The sequence below is a fragment of the Triturus cristatus genome, chromosome 2_1, assembly GCF_964204655.1.
Source record: "Triturus cristatus chromosome 2_1, aTriCri1.1, whole genome shotgun sequence".
In the NCBI taxonomy this organism is placed as follows: Eukaryota; Metazoa; Chordata; class Amphibia; order Caudata; family Salamandridae; genus Triturus; species Triturus cristatus.
The window spans coordinates 884,016,101-884,036,562 of NC_140581.1; the positions used below are offsets into that span (position 1 = coordinate 884,016,101).

General features: G+C 42.1%; 1 protein-coding gene across 1 annotated transcript in view; it reads left to right on the plus strand.

The window, feature by feature from the left end:
* Window positions 1–20,462, plus strand: part of LOC146866036 (annexin A1-like) — a 190,871-nt gene that overhangs the window by 75,758 nt on the left and 94,651 nt on the right. The window contains exon 5 of the mRNA XM_085640226.1: window positions 2,203–2,281. Coding sequence (XP_085496352.1) covers window positions 2,203–2,281 — 79 coding nt within the window. The remainder of the gene's footprint in view (window positions 1–2,202; window positions 2,282–20,462) is intronic.

The window sequence follows — 20,462 nt, forward strand, 5'->3', positions numbered from 1 at the left end:
TTAAATGCCTATGTCCAACTTTTTAAATACCATGCACTCTGCCTTGAGAGGGGTTAGGGCCTGCCTTAGGGGTGACTAGCATGTAGTAAAAAGAAAGGGTTCAGGTCTGGAAAAGGGTTTATTTTGCTCGGTCAAAATGGCAGTTTAAAACTGCAGAACAGTCTGCAGTGATGGGCCTGAGACATGTTTTGCTAAGCTAATTTAGTAGGTGGCACAATGACTGCTGCTGGTGACTAGTAGCCTTTACTTTTTAGGCCCTGGGTACATGCAGTTCAATTTATTAGGGACTTATAAGTGAATTAAGGATGCCAATTAAGTGTAGGCCAATCTTATCAAGTTTTAGGGAGAGAACATAAATATTTTAGCACTGGCTAGCAGGGGCAAAATACTAATTCTCCAAAAAATGGTTAATCAAATTAAGGGGGTGCCAGTTTGGGGAATATTATGTCAAAGATGTCAGGTCCAGGTGCGGCCCGTGCAGGTATCAACCTAATCAGCTAATTTTTCCACCTGATCACAGACCACCCTCCCAGGTGTCTGCAAACACAAGACCAACAGCACTGTAAAGCTGGCTACATGCTCAGCAGAGTGTCCAGCAACACGACATCGGAGAACTCAATGTGCACATTGCTTTCCTTAGGCCACAGATGGCCTGCTGTGTGCCCCACTCACAGCTGTTCCAGTATGCTTTACACACCACCAGGAGTGCTGGGTTGTGGACTCCTTTCCTCAAAATGTTTAGTGGTGTTTTCTGAATAGGTTTTTGTTATTCTTTTTCAGCCGTATGGCACTGGCACTTCTCTGTTTTTAGAACCGGCTAGGATCTAGTGTCTGCACCTGCCCTCATGACAACCTCTTGATAGTCTCATGGTCTGAGGTCTTCAGTCAGGCGCAGCCTACAGTCCTCAAGGTAGACCACTCTCTCTGTCAACACTCCCTAAGTTCCCAAGTCATTTTTCCACTTGCATGTTGCCTGTGTGTGCAGCAGGATCTTCAAGTACTCCTGCTAGGGGAACCACAGCTAGGACCAATCCACAGGCATCTCAGAGGACCCTTTCTTCAAAGCCCTCAGCAAGTTCTCGTTCACTTGGCCCCAAGAGTGAAGTGAGGAACTAGTTCCACTACTTCTGGTATTTAGCAGCTTTGACATTCAGCTTCACTTGAGGATGATTTTTGGAAAAAGGGACTTTTAAAAAGTGGGTCCACTTTCAGAAAGAAGGGAGAGGTGCGGCGCAACGGCCAGAGCGGCTGACTCTGGAGCATGGGGCTCACGGTTTGATCGCCGTCGGCAGCTCAGCCCAGCACCATGTGACTCTGGGCAATAGCTCGCTTAATCCTCCCGACGGCCCCCAGCGCCTTGAGACCCTTAGTGGTGATTAGTTCACGCTTTACAAATACCGGGTTATTATGAGATGGAAGATGTTAAGACTTTTTCTGTGTCGGCCCACCATGATTATGTCCTGGATAGAAAGGGTCGAAATGCCAGTGGTAGTGTCACTCTAAGTTAGTTGACAAATAAACACGGGCATCACCTCCACCGGAAGGGTGTTTCCAATGTGTAACCAGCAGTGAAGCTCCGCCATTCCCATATACACCCTAAATCTGGAGGGGAATCGCAATGGAGGGCAGATGGGATGTGCATCTTTTTCGTACGCTGCTCCCCCTCTGACTGAGGCAATGAAGAAAAGAAGTAACACATGGCAGGCTGATGCAGTGGTCCAGAGAAGGGTGCAACACCGCCCTCACAAGAAGGAAACATGCTTGCTTTCACTCATCAAGTTGTGAAGAGTAAGAATTGTTGTGTTAAGCAATGTTATAACCTTGGTGAAATCAGGATGGCTGAGAGAAAAGCAGCAGAAATCCTATGTAAACATGTCACAGGACACCATTCTCAGGGCAATTAAGCTCATGAAAGGATCAGAAAGGAATAGACTTTAAAGCAGCTGATAGATTAGAAAGAAAAAGACGAGTATAAAAAACATCCGCCATATGATGACTTTTAGTACGTGAGTATAAAATTAATTGTATACTTAGTTCTACTTTTGTATATGGGAAATTCCGCTGCCAATAATGTGCTTAATATTGAAATGTTATTTATTTCAGTGTCACATAGGTAGACTGTATCATTTAAAGAATACTGTTTCAACTCAATTTAAGGAGTTCAAGGAAATGATTTATTCCTAGAAATTGTATTGTTCATAGGCTGGACCAGTTAAAGGAGCCCCGGGTTTTGATGCTGCTGCTGATGCTGCACATCTGGAGGAAGCCATCAGAACTAAAGGTATGCTTGAAATAAAGGTAAAGAACTGAAAATCGTATTTAATACTTACGTGTCCTGTTCATGTTGCGCCTCTTAGCTGAACCCAATATGAGATTGACAGTACACTTACTTCTGTTTCCGAGTCCGGGGTCTAATTCTAAGGCCGTTTTAAAAACACATCCCCGGGAAGGCTACAGGCATTTGTAACTGTTTTGTACATCTTGGACAATTTGCTATTACGAAAAGGACCTCAACGATTTTTCCAGCCTCCTCATTATTATTCTACATATGGATGAAATGTTAACACGTGCGATGTACCGTAGTATTCCCTCATGTGTATGGGGTAATATGGGTTGTGAAAGGACCTTAGCCCGTGCACCTGTGTCTATAAAAAGTGCAAGGGCAAAAAAGGCCCCTTAGGGAAAATTAAATCTGCAGGAACCGTAAAAGACTGCAATACCAAATGGTGAACCATTTCAAAACAGGACAGGTAGAGGCTGCAGTGTTAGCACCTGGGCGGTAGTATTCTGGTCTCTCAGGTCCTAAGTGAAACGGTGCAGTGATTGGCTGCACTCATCCTGCTCACAAGTGTCAATAGACCATCTGCACATAACTCACTGATGTGAATTGTCTGTGAGACATGGGCAACTTTCGTCGGTAGTTTATGTGCCAAAGACAAGTTTTTTTTAGATCTGAGCTACATCTAGCTCTCTGTTAGCAAGCCCTATTGTCTCCACCTCATTACATGTACCTACAGTGGGATTTGGGTCAGGCCCTCAGACGTGTTGGATCGCTTTGTTGACTTTCTCCCTTTGCTGCTCCTGATTCAGTTGCTTTCCTCTCTGTTCTTGTGTTTGTTCCGGCAAGGAGCGTTTTGGTGTCATTATGTTCTGACTGAGTGATTTTTACCCTTCTATTGCATACTTAAGGGAACTCTTTTTAGGTGTGGCTTTACACCTTACTGTGTCACAGATTTCATATCTCCACAGCAATATGCTACATACCATAAGCAATACACACAGATGGGTCTTGGATCCAATCTCTTCACTGACAGCAAGACTCTGGCCAGCATTTTTTAGCTTTTTATTTTGTGAAGTTCCCATCACAATTTTGATTGGTTATGACATTAGTCTCCATTGGTGGCGGAGATAAGACAGTAGCCTCTGGCATGTTCTTTCTGCAGCCACTGAGTGGTCCAAGGAAAATCAGGACACCTGAAAGCTCCCCTGCTGCTCCATCCAGAGAACTGGGCCGTGAAACAAGCTTCAACATTATTAACACCGGTATACTTTTTTACAGCGCGCCAACACCGAGGCTGCTTCATCTCTTAAACCCATCACTTTCTGTACAGTCCTGAACTGGTCATTGTTCAAACCCTTATCTCTTGTAGATCTCGTTTGCATACTGCAGTCCCCCAAAGCCATTTCTTATGAAGATGATCTCTAATCCTGTTATTTCATCAAAGCTCTCTCACCAATATTTGCCATTGTCAATGCCTCCCTCATTCAATGCCTCCTCTCTGAACCTCTCAAGACAGACCAGATTCTCTCACTCCTAAAAGCTACACTAGACCCTGATGACCTTGCAAACTACTGGCCCATCACTCACCTACCAGTAAGCTCACAGGTGGGGTGGTTTTGTGTTTAAGTGTGTAAATTGCGCCTCCCAAGTATGCGTAATTCACTGTTCACAATCTGTGCGGTGCAAAAGGTGAGGGAGATACACACCCTGAACCCTCCTACTGGACCGTTTGCTAGATTCACCATTAAACTAAAATGCTTGTCCTATGCACACGCTGGTATCAAGAAGATAAGTATCTATTCTTATATCATATATCCTTATCAAATTCATGTAACACACACAATACAATATGATCAGCGCTTGTTGATGCTTTTTCAATAACAAAGTCCTTTCTTTATTTCATACGAAAAATGCCCAGCCTACCATCCAAGATTATTGAAAAATCAGTCTATGTTCAAATCCAAGATCACATTAAATGTTCACCATTCAACACATGACTATCAGTTTTTACCTATCCTTTGCCACGCAGAGATCTCCACCCTGACTGCGGAGTCTTGCTATTTTAAAGTATGTAATACAAAATATTTGTATTTATTTAACAAAAAAATAAATCTGAAAAATATTTTTATGTTAAATATCAATGTTTATTCATTGTATGTATCTACTTTAAATGTAGAACAAAACAAAATATTGCTAAAACACTACTACATTCATTTTTAATTAAAGCTTTAATTAAAGGAAACATATTACATTAAATCAGAACTATTTTTCAGAAACTTACATTAAAAAATAAATTCCCACCTAAAGCAATACATACTTTTTTAATGTCCTGTAATAATTATGTAAAGGTATGCATTAGATTAATTAAAATGAAATTATATTTTAATATCACTTATTATTGCATTATTTTTTTTATTCATAATCATTTGTTCAAATACTTATAAGTAAATAAGAAATATGTACTTTTTAAAATATGTTTAACATACATTTGTACTTATTTATATTTGTAACTATTTTAAATAATATAATTATATTTAACTTTATTTCCTATGGGGTTATATTTTAAATCCCTACTTTCAATATTTTCTCAGGGACGGTGTAGTACCATTTATATTTCATGTGTAGTGCTGAACATATTGCATTTTTTAGTATTAAATTAAACTTGGAGTTGGTGAATACTGTAAAGTAGTAAACTTGTTCAAAATTTTGCGAATCGGGCTCTAAAACACCATGATGCCCTAGACATGAGCAGAGTAGAGTAGCATGATGCATTAAGGATTGTAATCAACCTGCAGTATTAATTCTGTTCAGTTGTAGCACAGTGACAATTATCTCTGTTAAGCTGTGTTTCACCCTCTTAAGAATATAGGTGACTTGGTCTGAAATGAGGCCCTCAATTAATTTTATAGTGTGATAGGAGAGGTCAATTAGACCCTAAAGTACAGTTCGGATCCCAATGCTGACCCTTCAAACAGAAACAATTAGAAATAGGCAAGAATGTTATAAATGACTAACGTTTACAACATAAATATTTGTGCTTTGTATCTTGTGCAACCTGTCTCTTTCTGCTTTGTTTAAGTCTGTGGGCTATTTTCTATTCCTCAAGCTTGTGATGTTGAGTACCATTGCAAGTTTGAGAAATTCATAAAAGTACTGCAAGCTTCGTGAACTAACTAAATGCCACAGGCATGGGAGGTTATAGCAAAGAGAGATTGAACCAAAACGGGACACAAATATTCTGTGTGCATTTGCATGCGCCTATGTTTGTATGCCTTAGACCATTAAAGCTAGACTTAATGACTTTCCTAATGCTTGCATTATTTAGCCTAAACAACTTCATGGAAGTATATGTGTTTCCTTGCACCTTCCCTATTTTACCCCTCTTTTAGGTACTCTCCAGTCCTGACTGCCTGCTTCCTCCTATCCCAAGTCCCATTTGTGGTTTTGTTTTTATTTTCTTCGATTGTGTATGAGGACTGGCAGCTGCACAATTTGCCAGTCCACTTCCGCCCAATAAAACCAGTATATATATATGTATTATCTACTGGCGGTCACCAGTAGATAGTTATAGTTAGGACCTAGTTTCCATAGGAAAAGCGTTTTTTCTTTTCCCAATAACTTTGGCGCCGGTTGAAGAATCTTCGCGAAATTTTCAAAACTTGTGGCCCGCTCCGGTCAGCTCCTATCCTGAAAGCTTTGGGGTGATTTGTCAAGTGGGGACTGAGAAAAAAGGGGGATCCCAAAACGTGTTTTCTCCATGTTATTTCCCATAGGAAACTTTAGACACGACTATAGCCCGAACTGCTGAACAGAATTAATATTCTATTTGCGACAACGGCGGACCTCTCTTGCCGCACCTCACACCAGTTCCAATAATAGTAATAGTCGTACAATCACACTCAAGCGCCAGCCGTTGAGCAGCGTCACTGTGTTTCAGATCAACAAAGATTAAGAATAGGTGGGGGTGCACAGTTCAGAAAGTCCAAGAGGCAGTTCTGACAGACGAGAAAAACCTAAGAGCCACAGATGCTTTGAGAACCTGATTCTGGCACTGTAGGTGGAAGTGCAATACACTGCATCCTATGAATGATTTGAAACTATACGGAGACAGGAAACTTAGAAACCTAAGCCCTGATGAAGTTCCCCTTGCGGGAATGAAACGCGTTGGCTGGACCTTTTTATAACAGATGAATTCTTTAACAGTTTGAATAAAGAAGTTATGTGAGGTCATAAGCAGTACCTTACAGGGGCATAAGTTATAGTTAGCTCAGATAAATATAACTGTTGAATTTCTATGTTTTTATGCACATAAAAACATGAGCCTAACTATAACGTCCCTGTTACCTTTGATTTTTGCAGTGAATTTCAACATTTTTTTAAATCCTATTTCCTAAACATAATGTTCCTGTAACCTTTATAAATATTTTTTAAAATATATATCGTAGCTGTAACTATTGAGAGTTGGTGTGTGAGTGGCTGTTACAGTAGGTGAGTCAGTGGCTGCATGGGTCTCGGAGTGGGAGTGGGAGTGATACACCACATTTGCTTTTCTACCACTCAACACCATCAGCTGTTTCTCTAGTCTGTATTTTCACTTTGCATGACAAACTTTATTGTGGGCAGCGTGACACCGTATAGGAGCTAAGACTGTCGATGCAAGTCTTTGGTTCTCTATTTGGAAAACTGGTCTCAATAAAGCCTGCATAGAATATCGGCAACCATCCGCACTTCAGGCTAGAGAATGAGCAGACCACACCAGGGTCTGTGGCATTTGTGACTAAAAGCTGACAGGAACTGGTGCTGCAAATCACAAGCAGCAGGAAGTACAAAGACACTCTGCCTCTATCCCCCATCGAAGTTGCTGACACAAACGAAGGCTGCCCAGGCATATATATGCATCATTTTCAAACACACAGGATGGAGATTTCGTCGCAGAAAATAGAAGATTTGTATTTGCTCCCGGAATGAATTTGATGGGGCACATTTGAGGGGATGGGGTTATAAAAAATGGGCAACATGGATATCTGCCATCCTAAACATGAGAGGGGTGCAAATGTCAGCTCTGTGCCTTTCGTGAGACAGCCCTGGCACAGGGTCAACATGACAGCAAAGTGACAGTAGAGAACGCACCAGACTCCAAGATGCAGACACAGCGTCTAATGCAGAGGGATGGTACCACCCCTGTTTCCGTGGGGAGGAACACAGAAGCACACCCAGCAAAACAAAGCAGATGTGCAAACCAAGCAGTCGCACATCCCTGTTAGGTCCCTATTACAGCTGGAGCATGCAGGGATCCAGAACAAAGACAGCCTGGCACTCCAGTGCCGCCTGACACTCAGGGCATAATGAAATAAGCGACCAAGTAACACTAATTGAAAACACTCAGAGCCATAACCTTGACACTGTTAAACTGTGAGAGCAGAGCTCCTTCCTGCTGATCTTCTGCAAATGCACAGTGCTCCACCATGGCTGCTGCCCAGGATTGAGTCCCGGTGCCCCGGAGAACAGGGAGGAAAGACACCCTCTCTGCTCCAATGTTAGTACTTCTGATGGAGCAAAGTGAAGCCAGAGGACCTGGCTAGCATAATGACATGCACAAAAGTACACTTCAAAGTTACCCCACTAAAACCTCTGCTAAAAACAAAAATCTTAATAGGTAGATGAGGGCATATATTAGAAAAAATATGACTTCCTGACACACCAACAGGAATAAAAATGCTACCTAATTTCCGGACTGCCAGAAATATAATAAAACAAACTGGGTGCGTAATGAACTTATTATCAAGAGAACACCCACAGCTGAAATACCCCTTCAGTCAGGTGGGCGCCATTAAACTTCGCTATGAGGAGGATGGAGGAGTTTGTGCCGAACTCCTGACTCCAAGCACAGCGTGGATTCGCAAAATTCCAAGAATTCCGCCTGCGGAGCAGAGTTTACTGCCGACCCCTAGACAAAAAAGCAGGGTGTCAACCAATCTTCCCTCTAATTTTTTTCCTCTGTGTGCGGCAGTGTAGGGTCTCTGTGCGCTGCAGCCATGGCTATGTGTGCCAGGAACCAGACCGTGTGTGTGTGCAGCACCAAATATCACTCCAAACTTTTGCTTAAAAATCTGAGAAGATGGTGCCTTTCCACACATACAGTGCCACGTTCAGGGTCTTAAGGCAGATTTGCAATTTGGATACACCCGCCATGACATGAATTGGTTACACAGGCAAGTACACTTCAGATTTACAAAAGCACAAGACTCCAACGGTGGTGCCATCATAAAATTTTACTAAAGACTCTTAACTGGAGCACTGTTCATTGGGTGGGTAAATTTTGAGAGCCTACACAAGATTACATATACACAATAAGTTGTGGAATGGAATCTTTTTGCTGTAGCCTGCAGTGTTCATCTTCATTTAGCAATTTCAACTATTGCCAAATACTGTGGGATACATTGCTTAATTTGTAAAACAATACGTGCCGGGGCTCAAAGCTTAGCTCAGAAGATGTGCATTGTTTTCTGTCTGTGGCCCTGGATGAAAGTTTGTTGAGGAAAAATATGTAATGGTCCTCAGGGTGCGGTAATGATGGAATCCGCAAAGGTTCAGTGGACTCTGGTGCCCCAGAGTTGTTCCTTAGAAGGTCTGGAAGGAGAACTATCCCACCTGCTTACGTAGGGGAGTATTTAAGATAGATATACTCTTTACATATTAAGAAACATGCAACACAAAACCTTTTTCGCATTTATCTTTTCTCATATATATATATATATATTTGTATTATTGCTCCTTTCTTCATTTGAAAGTTTCCGTTCCTATTCTGATGAATATTAGGATCAAAACTGTCCCGACAAGTATTGATTTCCCAGTGAACGAAATCCTCTGTACAGGAAACATACACCGTATTTTGGATACTTCGATAGTGCAGAGATGCCTTAAGGTTTGTAGGGCCTGGAAAAGCTGCATACGTTGAAACCGGGTGGTAAGACGAGGTGTTGTTCATGTCAACGCTTTCTTGGATCGCCAGGCATTCATGGTTCATCTCAAAGTGAAACTTTCCGTTATATTAGGTAGCAAATGGATACCCAGTGGGGTGATTAGCGCTCTCTACAAATACTTATTGATAGTTTTTGCTGGAGGTCTTTCACGACGCGTGACCACTGGTCGAATGCCATCGTCTTGTTAGGCTCATAGATGTGAACTGGGGAAGAGTTCCTTTGTTCAGGGAGACTAACGACATTGTCATACATATGGTCTGTGGTCCAACATTAAAACATTTAAAGGTAGCTAGTTGCTACTCCTTTTGTTTCCACGCTTGCAACCTTGCCTGGTCGCTTCTCATGCACCAGCAATAAGTGTGACTCTTTCGGCAGATTGACAGTTCATAATCTGGACCAAATATTCTGATTGAAAACGGTCTTCCTGCACAGTCTTGTGGAACCTGCAGTTTTGTGATGAGTTTTCCCAATTTTCCCTCTTGTAAAGCACTGCAGTAATCAAAATGAGTGCAAATAGCACTTTGCCTCTGAACATGTAAATTGCTTTCAGATAGGAAGTGGAACATCTTGCAAAGATATTTTAGGATGAAACTTCCAGCAAAATCCGTCTTGGCTCGAGCATCAAAATCAAGGCAGTGAATACGAATACACAGTTTTGGCACAGTATGATGTGAAATTAGAGCGCGGGTGCGGCTTTGCTTCGACAGAGTAAGTGCTCTAGTGATTCAGTCTGATCTGTAGTAAAACACACTCTTCTCGCAGTCCGACTATGCATAGCCATCTTGAAACAGTAATAGTGCTCATTTAGTGCAGTGCAGAAAACTGTGGAAGTAACGCTAGATTGTCTTTGCTGTGAGTTTACCAACTGGTTCTCTTAATTTTTCAATAAGTAAAAATGTGTTTGTTGCTGGGAGCCAAAGCACGAAACAAAACTATGGCTACGCTCTGTTTACCTGATTGAACTTTAACTTTCACACTGTAATCCTCTGTCTGTTTCGGGAGCAGAGAGCAGGGAATCCGTGTGTGTGTCAGGAAAAAGCAGGCTGAATGTGATTGGTTGCTGATTTCGATTATGCAGGTTTTTAAAGCAGTGAGTCACCCAGGATCTACTGAGAATGCTTTATTGCGAAGAATGCATCTGCCTGTGCATCTTTAGATTGTTATTTTGTGGTGCTATACAGACATATCTTTTTGTTGGAGTTGATGATGCCGAACCTTTTCTTACTGTACGTAAGAGTGTTTTTTACTTTTTCTGTCCGTGTGAGCTGCAGTCGTCTGTAATAAGTCTATACGGACAGTGTTGCGTTTATGCAGGTGCTGTTTGCTACTGATGACCGTTCGTCTCTCCCTTACAGGAGAGCTGGAGGAAGGCAATACAAAGGGTCACAAGCATCCCCGCAGTTGTGCACAATTAAAAAAACAAAAGCAAAGTCTCAAACACGACGTGTGTTTTAGCACACTCAGTGTTTGACACTCTGCATTCCTTTTCTTACAGTGCACAGCTGCGGGGCTGATTGGGACCCTTTGAGTTAGTATTCATGTTAATCGCAGCACCCGTGTGTCCTTCAACTAACATGAATACTAATTCAAAGGACCACAATCAGCCCGCAGCTGTGCACTGTAAGAATCGTCGTCTCCCGCAACGAGGAAATGGCAGTTTTTCGCGCCGCTCGCATTTTAACCCCTTCGGCGCTCATGACGGAACGGTTCCGTCATGAGCGTCGGTTGAGCTGTGCTCATGACGGAACCGTTCCGTCATGACCACGCCCGCGCAAGCAGCGCTCAGCACAGCGGGGGAATCCGCCCCGCATGGAAGGGGTTAAAAGCAGCGGCTCGAACGGTGACGCGGGAGTGCGCACTAAATACAGCACACTGCGTGCTTAGGGTGACTTCTGTGCGAGCGCGCTCATGCACGCAGCTTATTGGGAACAGTGGTGTCAACAGAATTCTTAGACATTAAAGTTTGGAAAGATAAGGAAAAGCAGGAAACTACGGGGCATATTATCAAGACAGGCGATAAAATTATTACCGCTTTAGCGGCAGAAAACTGCCGCTAAAACGGCAATAATGGGCTTGATAATATGCTCTATGTAATTCCAATTGAAGCCCATGTTAGATGTGAAGGACATCTAACCTGAGTTTCATTTGGAATTCCATAGAGAACATTATCAAGCCCATTATCGCCGTTTTAAGCGGCGAAAATTGTATCGGCTGTCTTGATAATATGCCCCTACAATCTTTAGAAAACCAACAGCAGGAAATACCTTTCTCCATGCGAATAGCTCACATCCTACCCCACTGATAAAAAGTCTTCCATTTGGAGATTTGTATAGAGCAAGGAGGGCATGTAGCACAATAGAAGGATATTGGAGATGTACACTATAATAAGGCACTAGCCAAAAGATATGAAATACAAGCTTATCAAACGCTGTTTTGATAGAAGACTTTTTTAGCGAATTTTCCATGAGATAATGATTTTTTACAAAAGAGACAATTGTAAAAAATGTTTGGTTTATGTCCGATTTAGAACATCTATGAAATTGAACAAATGAAATATACATGGAAGGTTTCATTAATTGGAAAATGAGAACATTAGTGGAAAGAGCCACTGAGGATTAGATAAAAATAATCTGAGCATGTTACAAAATGGTGCTGACTGTGATCAGCTATAGTGCAAGCATATGTTCCAAGTTTGTCCTTTTTCGATGTTCATTGTCAATAATTGAAAACACATAAATGCATTGTAAAAAATGAATGGTGCTCGTCATCGTGAATAAGGCTGCATTGACAGCCGGAACGTGTGGGTGAATAACTAATTTTCATAATAAAATAAGAGAGGCACCTAGGAGTGCAGACATCATTTTTTAAAGGTAGGTGATTTTTATATATTCCTGCAGAGCAGCTTCAAAGTACCGGCATGGAGCATTCCGTGATAACATCAAACACACGAAAGGTATCGAAGCCCAACTCGATGAAACACTGGCATTTTATTGCATTCATAGTGGCAGTCCTGACGCGTTTCGGCCATAGAATATGGCCTTGTTCACAGGTGAGCGAGATATAGATGCAATTAATCACATGCCTTAAAGTGCAGTAAACACATGACCAAACAGCAATCCTACTGTTCCCAGAATGCACGTGTAATGCCAGTGTGTTAATGCAGACTGCAATGTCCATTTGAGTCATGCTTAATAGAGTCATTATATTACAGTCTCATTAAAAAGTGATTCAGGCGCACGTATTTACAAAATCCAAAGTCAGGTGTACTTAAAAAAATAGGCTTCATGTATTGCAACCTTGCTCAAAACAATTGCTGCCAAAGTCACATCCGTGTCCTCGATTAAACATCCGGGCATCAGAGTTGGCAAGAGGAGACCTTTCACCTCCTGTCTCCCTTTCTCGCCAGCATGATGCAAGTACCTGGAAAATCCATTGTATTGCATGTGGGCGAGCGGGACATGCTCCCCAAATCACAACCAAACCAAGTCTCCATCTAATGGGAGTCCCCATCCCTGCAGGATGGCTTCAAAGTACGGGGAATGGAGCGTCCCGTGATAACATCAAACACACGAAAGGTATCGAAGGCCAACTCGAAAGATTGTGGCATTTTATTTATTCGAATTGCCAGCAAATCCTGATGCTTTTTGGCCGTAGAACATGGCCTTGTTTAGAGGTGAGCCAGATATTGATACAGTTAATCATTTCATTTCAAATAATCTTTATTCGGATATTAAAAATAACCATAAAAGATACATATTATATTCGGGCCTTCTTCTAATACAACATTTTTTCAATCACATATACATATTTCACATTAAAACAATCATGTTAAAAATCCATCAGTATAAACATTAAAAACCGGGACAATAATACTCTATTCATTTAGCCATATAACATTTCCACCATCCCTGGAGAGAAGGATCATGAGGCGCCAATCTAGATTTAGATCTTTCATTTCTACTCCCTATAATGCAGGCAACCTGATTAGTCCTCTCCTCTGGTCTTTCTTAGTTTAACTGCCAGACGTAAAAAGTGTACTATACTGAATAGGGTGAAAGGTTCAGAAGCGAGTTTAAGGAATAAAAGAGCCACTTTAGCCTGTCTTATATGAGAAAGTTTTAGGATTGTTTTTAAAAACAGTGATCGTGGGTGAGCATTAAAGGGGCAAATTAGGACGAAGTGAAGGGTGTCTTGCGGAGATCTAAGATCGCAGCCGCAACACCCTTTTAAACTTGCATCATGTACAAAACCCGCTGGAACAGACAGGATGTGATGCAGAAGATCCAGTCTAAATCTGGACATTAAAAATCTATCCTGTCTGTTATACATATTGGCAAGATAGAATTCCATGCCCGGATTAACTTTAATAAGCTGGTATGACCTTACTGTACTTTTCAGCCCTTCTCTGACCTCTCTAACCCTAACTAAATGCTGCATGCAATCTATCTTTATAACACCCTTGTCTCTGCTAGCCAACGTACGTGGTTCATAAAAAAAGTTTTCTGGACCCAGACTAGTCAGGACATCCCTTACATATTTGAGCCATGGTATTCGGGGCCACTTGTCCCCTTTCATACAATACTCTAAAATCAGACTGCTTAGGCTTGCCTCTGGGTTTGTCCAGATTTTTATCCAACAAGAGATTGGTTTGAGGCCAGCCTTGTCACTGAGATAATCTATACCTAACTCCTCATGGGCAATAAACGAAGATATGCATTTTGGCACTTGCAAAAGCCTATTTAAAAATGTATCTTCTTCCCGTTGAATATTCCCCACGTCTGTGAAACCCCAAACCTCACTCCCATACAGGGTCTTTGCGCAACATACCGAACTATATAATTGAGCGATTTCATGCGGGGACCAGCGACCCAATCTAGTCGCGTAGTTCATAATCGACCCCGCAGCGCTAGGATGTTGGCTACATTTAAGACTTACTAGTGGCTTAAAGTTAAGATCTTGGTCAAAAACAATCCCCAGATAATTAAAAATGTTTACTTTTTCAAGTTTGTGGGTTCCTATTGTAAAACTACAATTCTTGGCTGGTGTTTTACCCACTTCCATGATATATGATTTTGAAAGGTTGGGCACTAAGTCTAAATCCGCCATGAACTTGACAAAACCACTAATAAGTGCCTGTAAACTCCTTCCTGTACGTGCCAAAAGGACTGCATCATCTGCATATAGGAGGACTGGTATACTTCTCCTCCCTATGCAGGGACAGTCTGCCTCCAGTACTCCCAACGCCTTGTCTAGCCCGTTTATATAAAGCGTAAACAGAAAGGGCGCTAGGATACAGCCTTGCTGCACCCCTCCCCGGCTGGTGCATGCGGGTGTGAGGTGTGGGTTCGGTGGGAGGTGATTTAGAACGTTCAAGGTTAAAACTGACTAAGGTTTACCAAAGGAATGTGTTTATTGTGATGGTACCCTTGTCAGACTAAAAAACTTGAAGGTTTGGCGGTTACTCTCCTTGGCGCAATGTGCCAGGGTAACTATGAGGTCGACATGTTTCGAGCCCACATGGTCAAAATGATCTGTGGCGCTTCATCAGGACCAAAGGATTAGAGTGAAGTGTAAATAGTGCACGTGAAAGGGTACGAGAGGGTTGAAGTACCCTCTGAGGAATCAGGGCGGGCCAGATCTGTGTATCCTACAGACGGCTGCAACTAAATAGTTGGACCGCTCCTGATGTAACCTAGGAAGAAAGGAAGAGACAACAAGACATACATCAAACAACAGTGGCGAGGCAATAGGGTCTGCCTCAGTAATGTACATCAAGTTTAGCACATACATAGACGCTTAAAGGGAAACAATCTGAGATTGACCAGGAAGTGTCTTGATGGGCCCGTTCCCAACATGGTTTGTCACAGGGAGGACACAACAGGGTCAACTTAGCAATATGCCACATAGGCTGGCAATCACACCCGTAGTCTCGGTTGGTCTCCTGGAGTGACCCATTTAACGGAAGCGCCAGGTGTTAGATATCACCTCGATGTAAAGGTCATTGTCGTGTGACAAATGCAAAGAAGCCGGATAGCTTTGGCAATTGTACAAAAATGTGCCAATTAGTGGGATATTAGGCTCGCCATGGCCTTAAGGCGGCCATGTCTGTGCTCAAAGGGCAAGAAGGAATTGTGGCGTGGGAAGGAGTTGGTGCGCCGCCGGCGCTGCGGTTCTAAGCACTGAAAACAAGAGAGACGGACAAGGCTGTTGGTTCCTTACCTAATCTAAGGGGAAGAGATACTCCATGAGCTAGATGCATCAGAAGCCCAGCACCTTACCGGGCTAAAAGGGGGGGAGAGATAAAAAATGACAATTGCATGTGAAAGGGCAACAACGAGAGGACTGTGTGAAGCAGAACCCTGTCTTCACTACCGCACTACATGGTTCCGTAATGGCAGTACCTCAGGGCCAATACAGCACCCAATGGCCTCATAGTAAGGACAGCCTCACGCATCTTCCTAGATGATCTGATCTTTAGACGTGAATCGAGCCAGATTGCATGGAAATGTACCCCGGTCTGGCTGATCCTGATCATCGGTACGGCCAAATGCCTCTCCGAGGCATTGATTATTAAGAATAACATAGCGGAAAATGGCCTTAAGACAGGCATCAGCATATCCGCATTCAAAACTCGCCTGTCAAAGATAAATGCAGAAATGTCCGACCATCGGGACTACCTTCTACAACAAAAGATCTCCAAGTTACAAAAATATATAAAAAGATTCGATAGGGAGAAGATCTACCCCTACACTAAGGAGAATTTTTAGCCATCAGACAACGATGCACTCTCAGATGATGGCTCCACAACCTCACAGAACTCCAACCACTCTTCCAACAGCAATTCCAGCAACAACAGCTGGGGAAGGAACTATAAGAAACAGGGACTTCTCCCACCACTGCCTGTGCCCCCTATGTTTGGGTATATGAACCAACCATACCCCCCACAAGGACCAACGTGTTACCCAGCTTACCCGTGATCACAGCAGGGGTTCCAACAACCTATCTTCTACCACCCTACTCCTCCTTTTCAGAACAGAGGCAGGGGAAGAGGCAGAGGAAGAAGAAGAGGGAACAAACAAGTACAGTGGCAGGAAATGGAACCACAACAGAGGACAACAAGGAGCATGACAAACCCAAGAAACGTATAGTGAACCTCTCCAAAAGACAACGGACTATGAACGAGACCAATGTCCTAGAGATGGGCCTAGGTTTCGTACCCACCCCTAAGGAGGACAACTTCCGCTTGAATGAGGAACTACACCAGCTGTTTGGTAAAATTAGACTGAAGTTTTCTTCAGTGAGACCAACATACAGAAACGTGAAGATTCAGGGCACAGACCCCCATATAAATTCACCCCTACAGCAGGCATGGTCCCAGTCGCTTTAAGTTGGGAACGCCTACTTTGCATGTCATTACCGATATATATCGCTGACATGCAAAGTGGTAACAAAACGGTTGCTTTCGCCATAAAGCTGTCGCTAACAGTTGTTAGCGACAGCATGCTAATAGGGCGATAGAAATATCGCCGCTTTAGCTGCAAAAAGTGCAGAAAAAGCGGTGATAAGGCCCTTGCTCATATCCCCCTATGTATATGATGCCTTCCAAAGAACAGGGCAGCTCAGTAATAGTGCGCAATTGCAAGGTAGTCACCAAAGAAATGTAGGTAAAAGAAAAGCATAGTACAGTAAGAGAAGGGGCAGTGGAACAATGGACAAGCATGGGGATAGAAAGACTAAAGACAGTGCATAGAGGAGGGGAATAAGAGGATGGAGAAGAGTGAAAGAAAACCCATGCACTCTAAAGGAGTGCTAAAATAAAAATCAAACCTGGTCTTATTTTGTGTTGTGAACACAGTGATAGCTCCTGTTCAAGCTTTTCTGTTTCTATTGTCTGTCTATCAGATTCCACCATTTCTATTCTTTGCCTGTTTCTTTTATTCTTTCATAGACATTGGGATGTTTTTGACAGGCATAGAAATGTTAGTATCATGTCCATCTGCTGTCTAAGGCAACAAGTTTTGATTGTTTATCATCTTGAACTCATTTAATCCATATGATAATCGAGCTGACGGATTAGTCACCTGATTGGTCCTATTGCTGCTTTAGTGTCTGTACACACTGTCATTATTTTCAAAATATGAATTGTGATAAAATAAAATTCGTGATTGGATAATAAAATAATGCAGGTATCGGACTATAGGGAGAGAGGGGCTTCGTGCCAAGACCATCAAGCCAGAGGTCATGCTTGTTTGCAGCACAAGCCTCAGTCCGAGGCAACAGCTGGAAGAAGTGGCCGTCTCTGTTTATGTTCCTGACCCGACAAAGCTGCGATAAGAAATAGCTAGCTTGCTATTCCATTACAAAAATGCAGGTATGCTGTAGGATCCATCTTAGAAACTCAAGTACAGGCTTGCTATTTACCGCTTTAGCTAAAAGTTGGTATTGTGGCTAGAAATAGCGTGAAAGTGTTAGGGTGTTAAGAATTCAATAAACATGTTACAGTTTTTCTTGCTGTTTTTGCTGACCATGACATGCTTCCCTACATTTATTTTGTATTCTTGTGGTTACCATTCATATTCATATTTTATGCACTAGGCTAAGATTTTGAAATAAAAATGTTAAAATTCATGTCCCGTTTCTTAGTACTATTTTGAGGGTTCTATTTTTTAATAGAAGAGGATTTGGAGTTCTAGAGTGTCCATGAATTCATCTTGTGGGCCTGAACTTCCCCAGAAAACACTTCCTGCTCATTATTGCTCACAGGGTTGTATATAGGTTTTAAATGGATTCCGATTGATATTGGCACATTGACTTAGTCCTTGCGCCAGGGGGTTCAAACTATGACCCATGAAATTGTGGAGACCCCAGAGAACATATCACATTGCAGCACTGCAGTTGAAGGATACAAAATCTAATCAAAATGCAGTGGCGGGCGGTAAGTTTTTGAGGGAGGAGGCGGGCGAGACACATACGCACACACGCATACATACACATAACACAGGCAGGCATTCACACACTCGCACACACACACACACAAACACATCCATTCAGAACACTCTTTACCAAGCATTCATAAATACACACATGCACGCACACACAAAATATTAATTTAAAAGAAAACAAAACACATTAACCTGCAGCCAGCTCGGCCTCGGACAGTTGTAGTAACAGGCATATCTCTTTAAGGTGGGTTGGAATCAGAATAGGGGTATGTCATAAGAATGTCTTGTTACAACGATGAATACGAGAATGTTATGATTCATTCTACAGCTGTTCCTCTACTGAGCAGCATGCATTTGTACCTGGCTTCTTAAATAAAGCTTCTATTGAAGTTCCTGCATTAATTGTGATTACTACACTTAATTTGGCGACGAGGATGGGATAGCTTATATCTTTCCTTGGTTTAGCAGAATTTTATTCGAAGTTTGTTAACAACTTTTCACAGAAAACTTTTGAAATGCGGTTACTAATGAAGAACAAAGCTACCTTTGTATGGAATGACGCTTCCCAAAGGTCATTTGATAGCATCAAGGAAGCTATTGCTTATGCCCCTACATTACAAGGATTTGATCCACTCGCAAACACATTTGTAACTACTGACACCAGTGGAACTGGTTTGGGGGTGTTTTGTCCCAAATATCTGAGCAAGGCAGAGAGGTTGTTATAGCCTTTGCGTCACGTTCTCTTTCTCCCACAGAAGAGAAATATTCAGTGATAGAACGAGAAACGTTGGCTTGCGTGTGAGCCATGGAGCATTTTAGGAAATGTATATGGGGGAAGAAATTTATTTTACGCTCTGATCATAAACCGTTGACTAAACTGCTCACTACTGAGGGTCTTTCGAGAGCCTCGGCAAGAATTGCTAGGATGTCAATGAGACTTCAAGATTTTGTATACGAAGTACAATATGTCCCTGGAGCAAAAAATTTTATTGCCTATATTCTCAGTAGACTGTCTTTACCTCTAAAGGAAATTGCCACGATCCCAGGTGTGATATTTGTGTTGCTGGAGTGTTTACCGACACTACTGATTTACGTAAGAGTGATTGGGAAGAAGAATATAAGAAGGATGATATATTGTTAGATGTCAAAAACAGGATCACGAACGGGTGGTCTAACGAGTGCAAACTCAATGTGGAGTTAAGAGCATTCTGGGAGGTACGTGACAAGTTGGGTATAGACAGTGAATTCATTTGTAGAGGAGAAAAAAATTGTACCGCCTAAAGGCATGCGGGCAAGGATTGTTTCGATCGGTCATGAGGGACATCCAGGTGTATCTCGTACTAAGAGAAACATTAAGGCATTGTATTGGTGGCCGAAAATTGATTTAGACATCGAAAGATTTGTACGTGCTTGTGTAAGTTGTGAAAGTTCAGACAAAGCACAAAAGACACTCAACCCTCCTATGTCTTCACTTGATGGTCCCAATTTACCAAGGGAAAGCGTTGCATTAGATATCATGGGACCCATGGTTTGGCAAGATGGAGTTATAAAGTATATTTTAGTATTGATTGACCTTTTTTCAAGGTGACTTGAGGTTGATGTCTTCACGAAGATAGACACTGAGAGTGTTATTGGTTTCTTCGGAAAATGTTTTTTAAGAGAGGGGTTTCCGGTTTCCATATTAACCGACAATGGAGTTCAATTTAAATCAGATTTGATGAAAAAGTTCATGGATAATACTGGGATTGAACAAAAATGTACTGCCTTGTATCACCCCAGGGGTAATTCTATTGTTGAGCGAGTTAATAGAGTATTGGAAGGTGTCTTACAGTTAGCAAAAAAAAGCAACAAGAATTGGGATGATGAACTCAACAAGCTGATTTGGTCATACAGAATTACTGTCCATGAAACAGTTGGGAAGAGTCCTTTTGGATTAATGCGTGGAAGGTTCCCTCATTGCAAAATTAATCCCTGATGGATGGGTAGAAGTAAAAAGTACGACTGGGATTGAGAACAGGTAAAGGAATCCATAATCAACTCTCAATGCAAAAATAAACTTTATTTTGATGCTAAACACGGTACCAAAGAAGTTTGTAAAAAGGTTGGACAAAGTGTCAGGGTTAAATGTGGAATAAAGGTGGGTAAGTTACAGTCTAGGTTTTCTGATCCAAGGATTGTGACTAAAGTCATGCGAAACACGGTTGAACTGGATGATGGTAGTGTACTTCACATGAGTCGGATTTCCATTTCAGATGA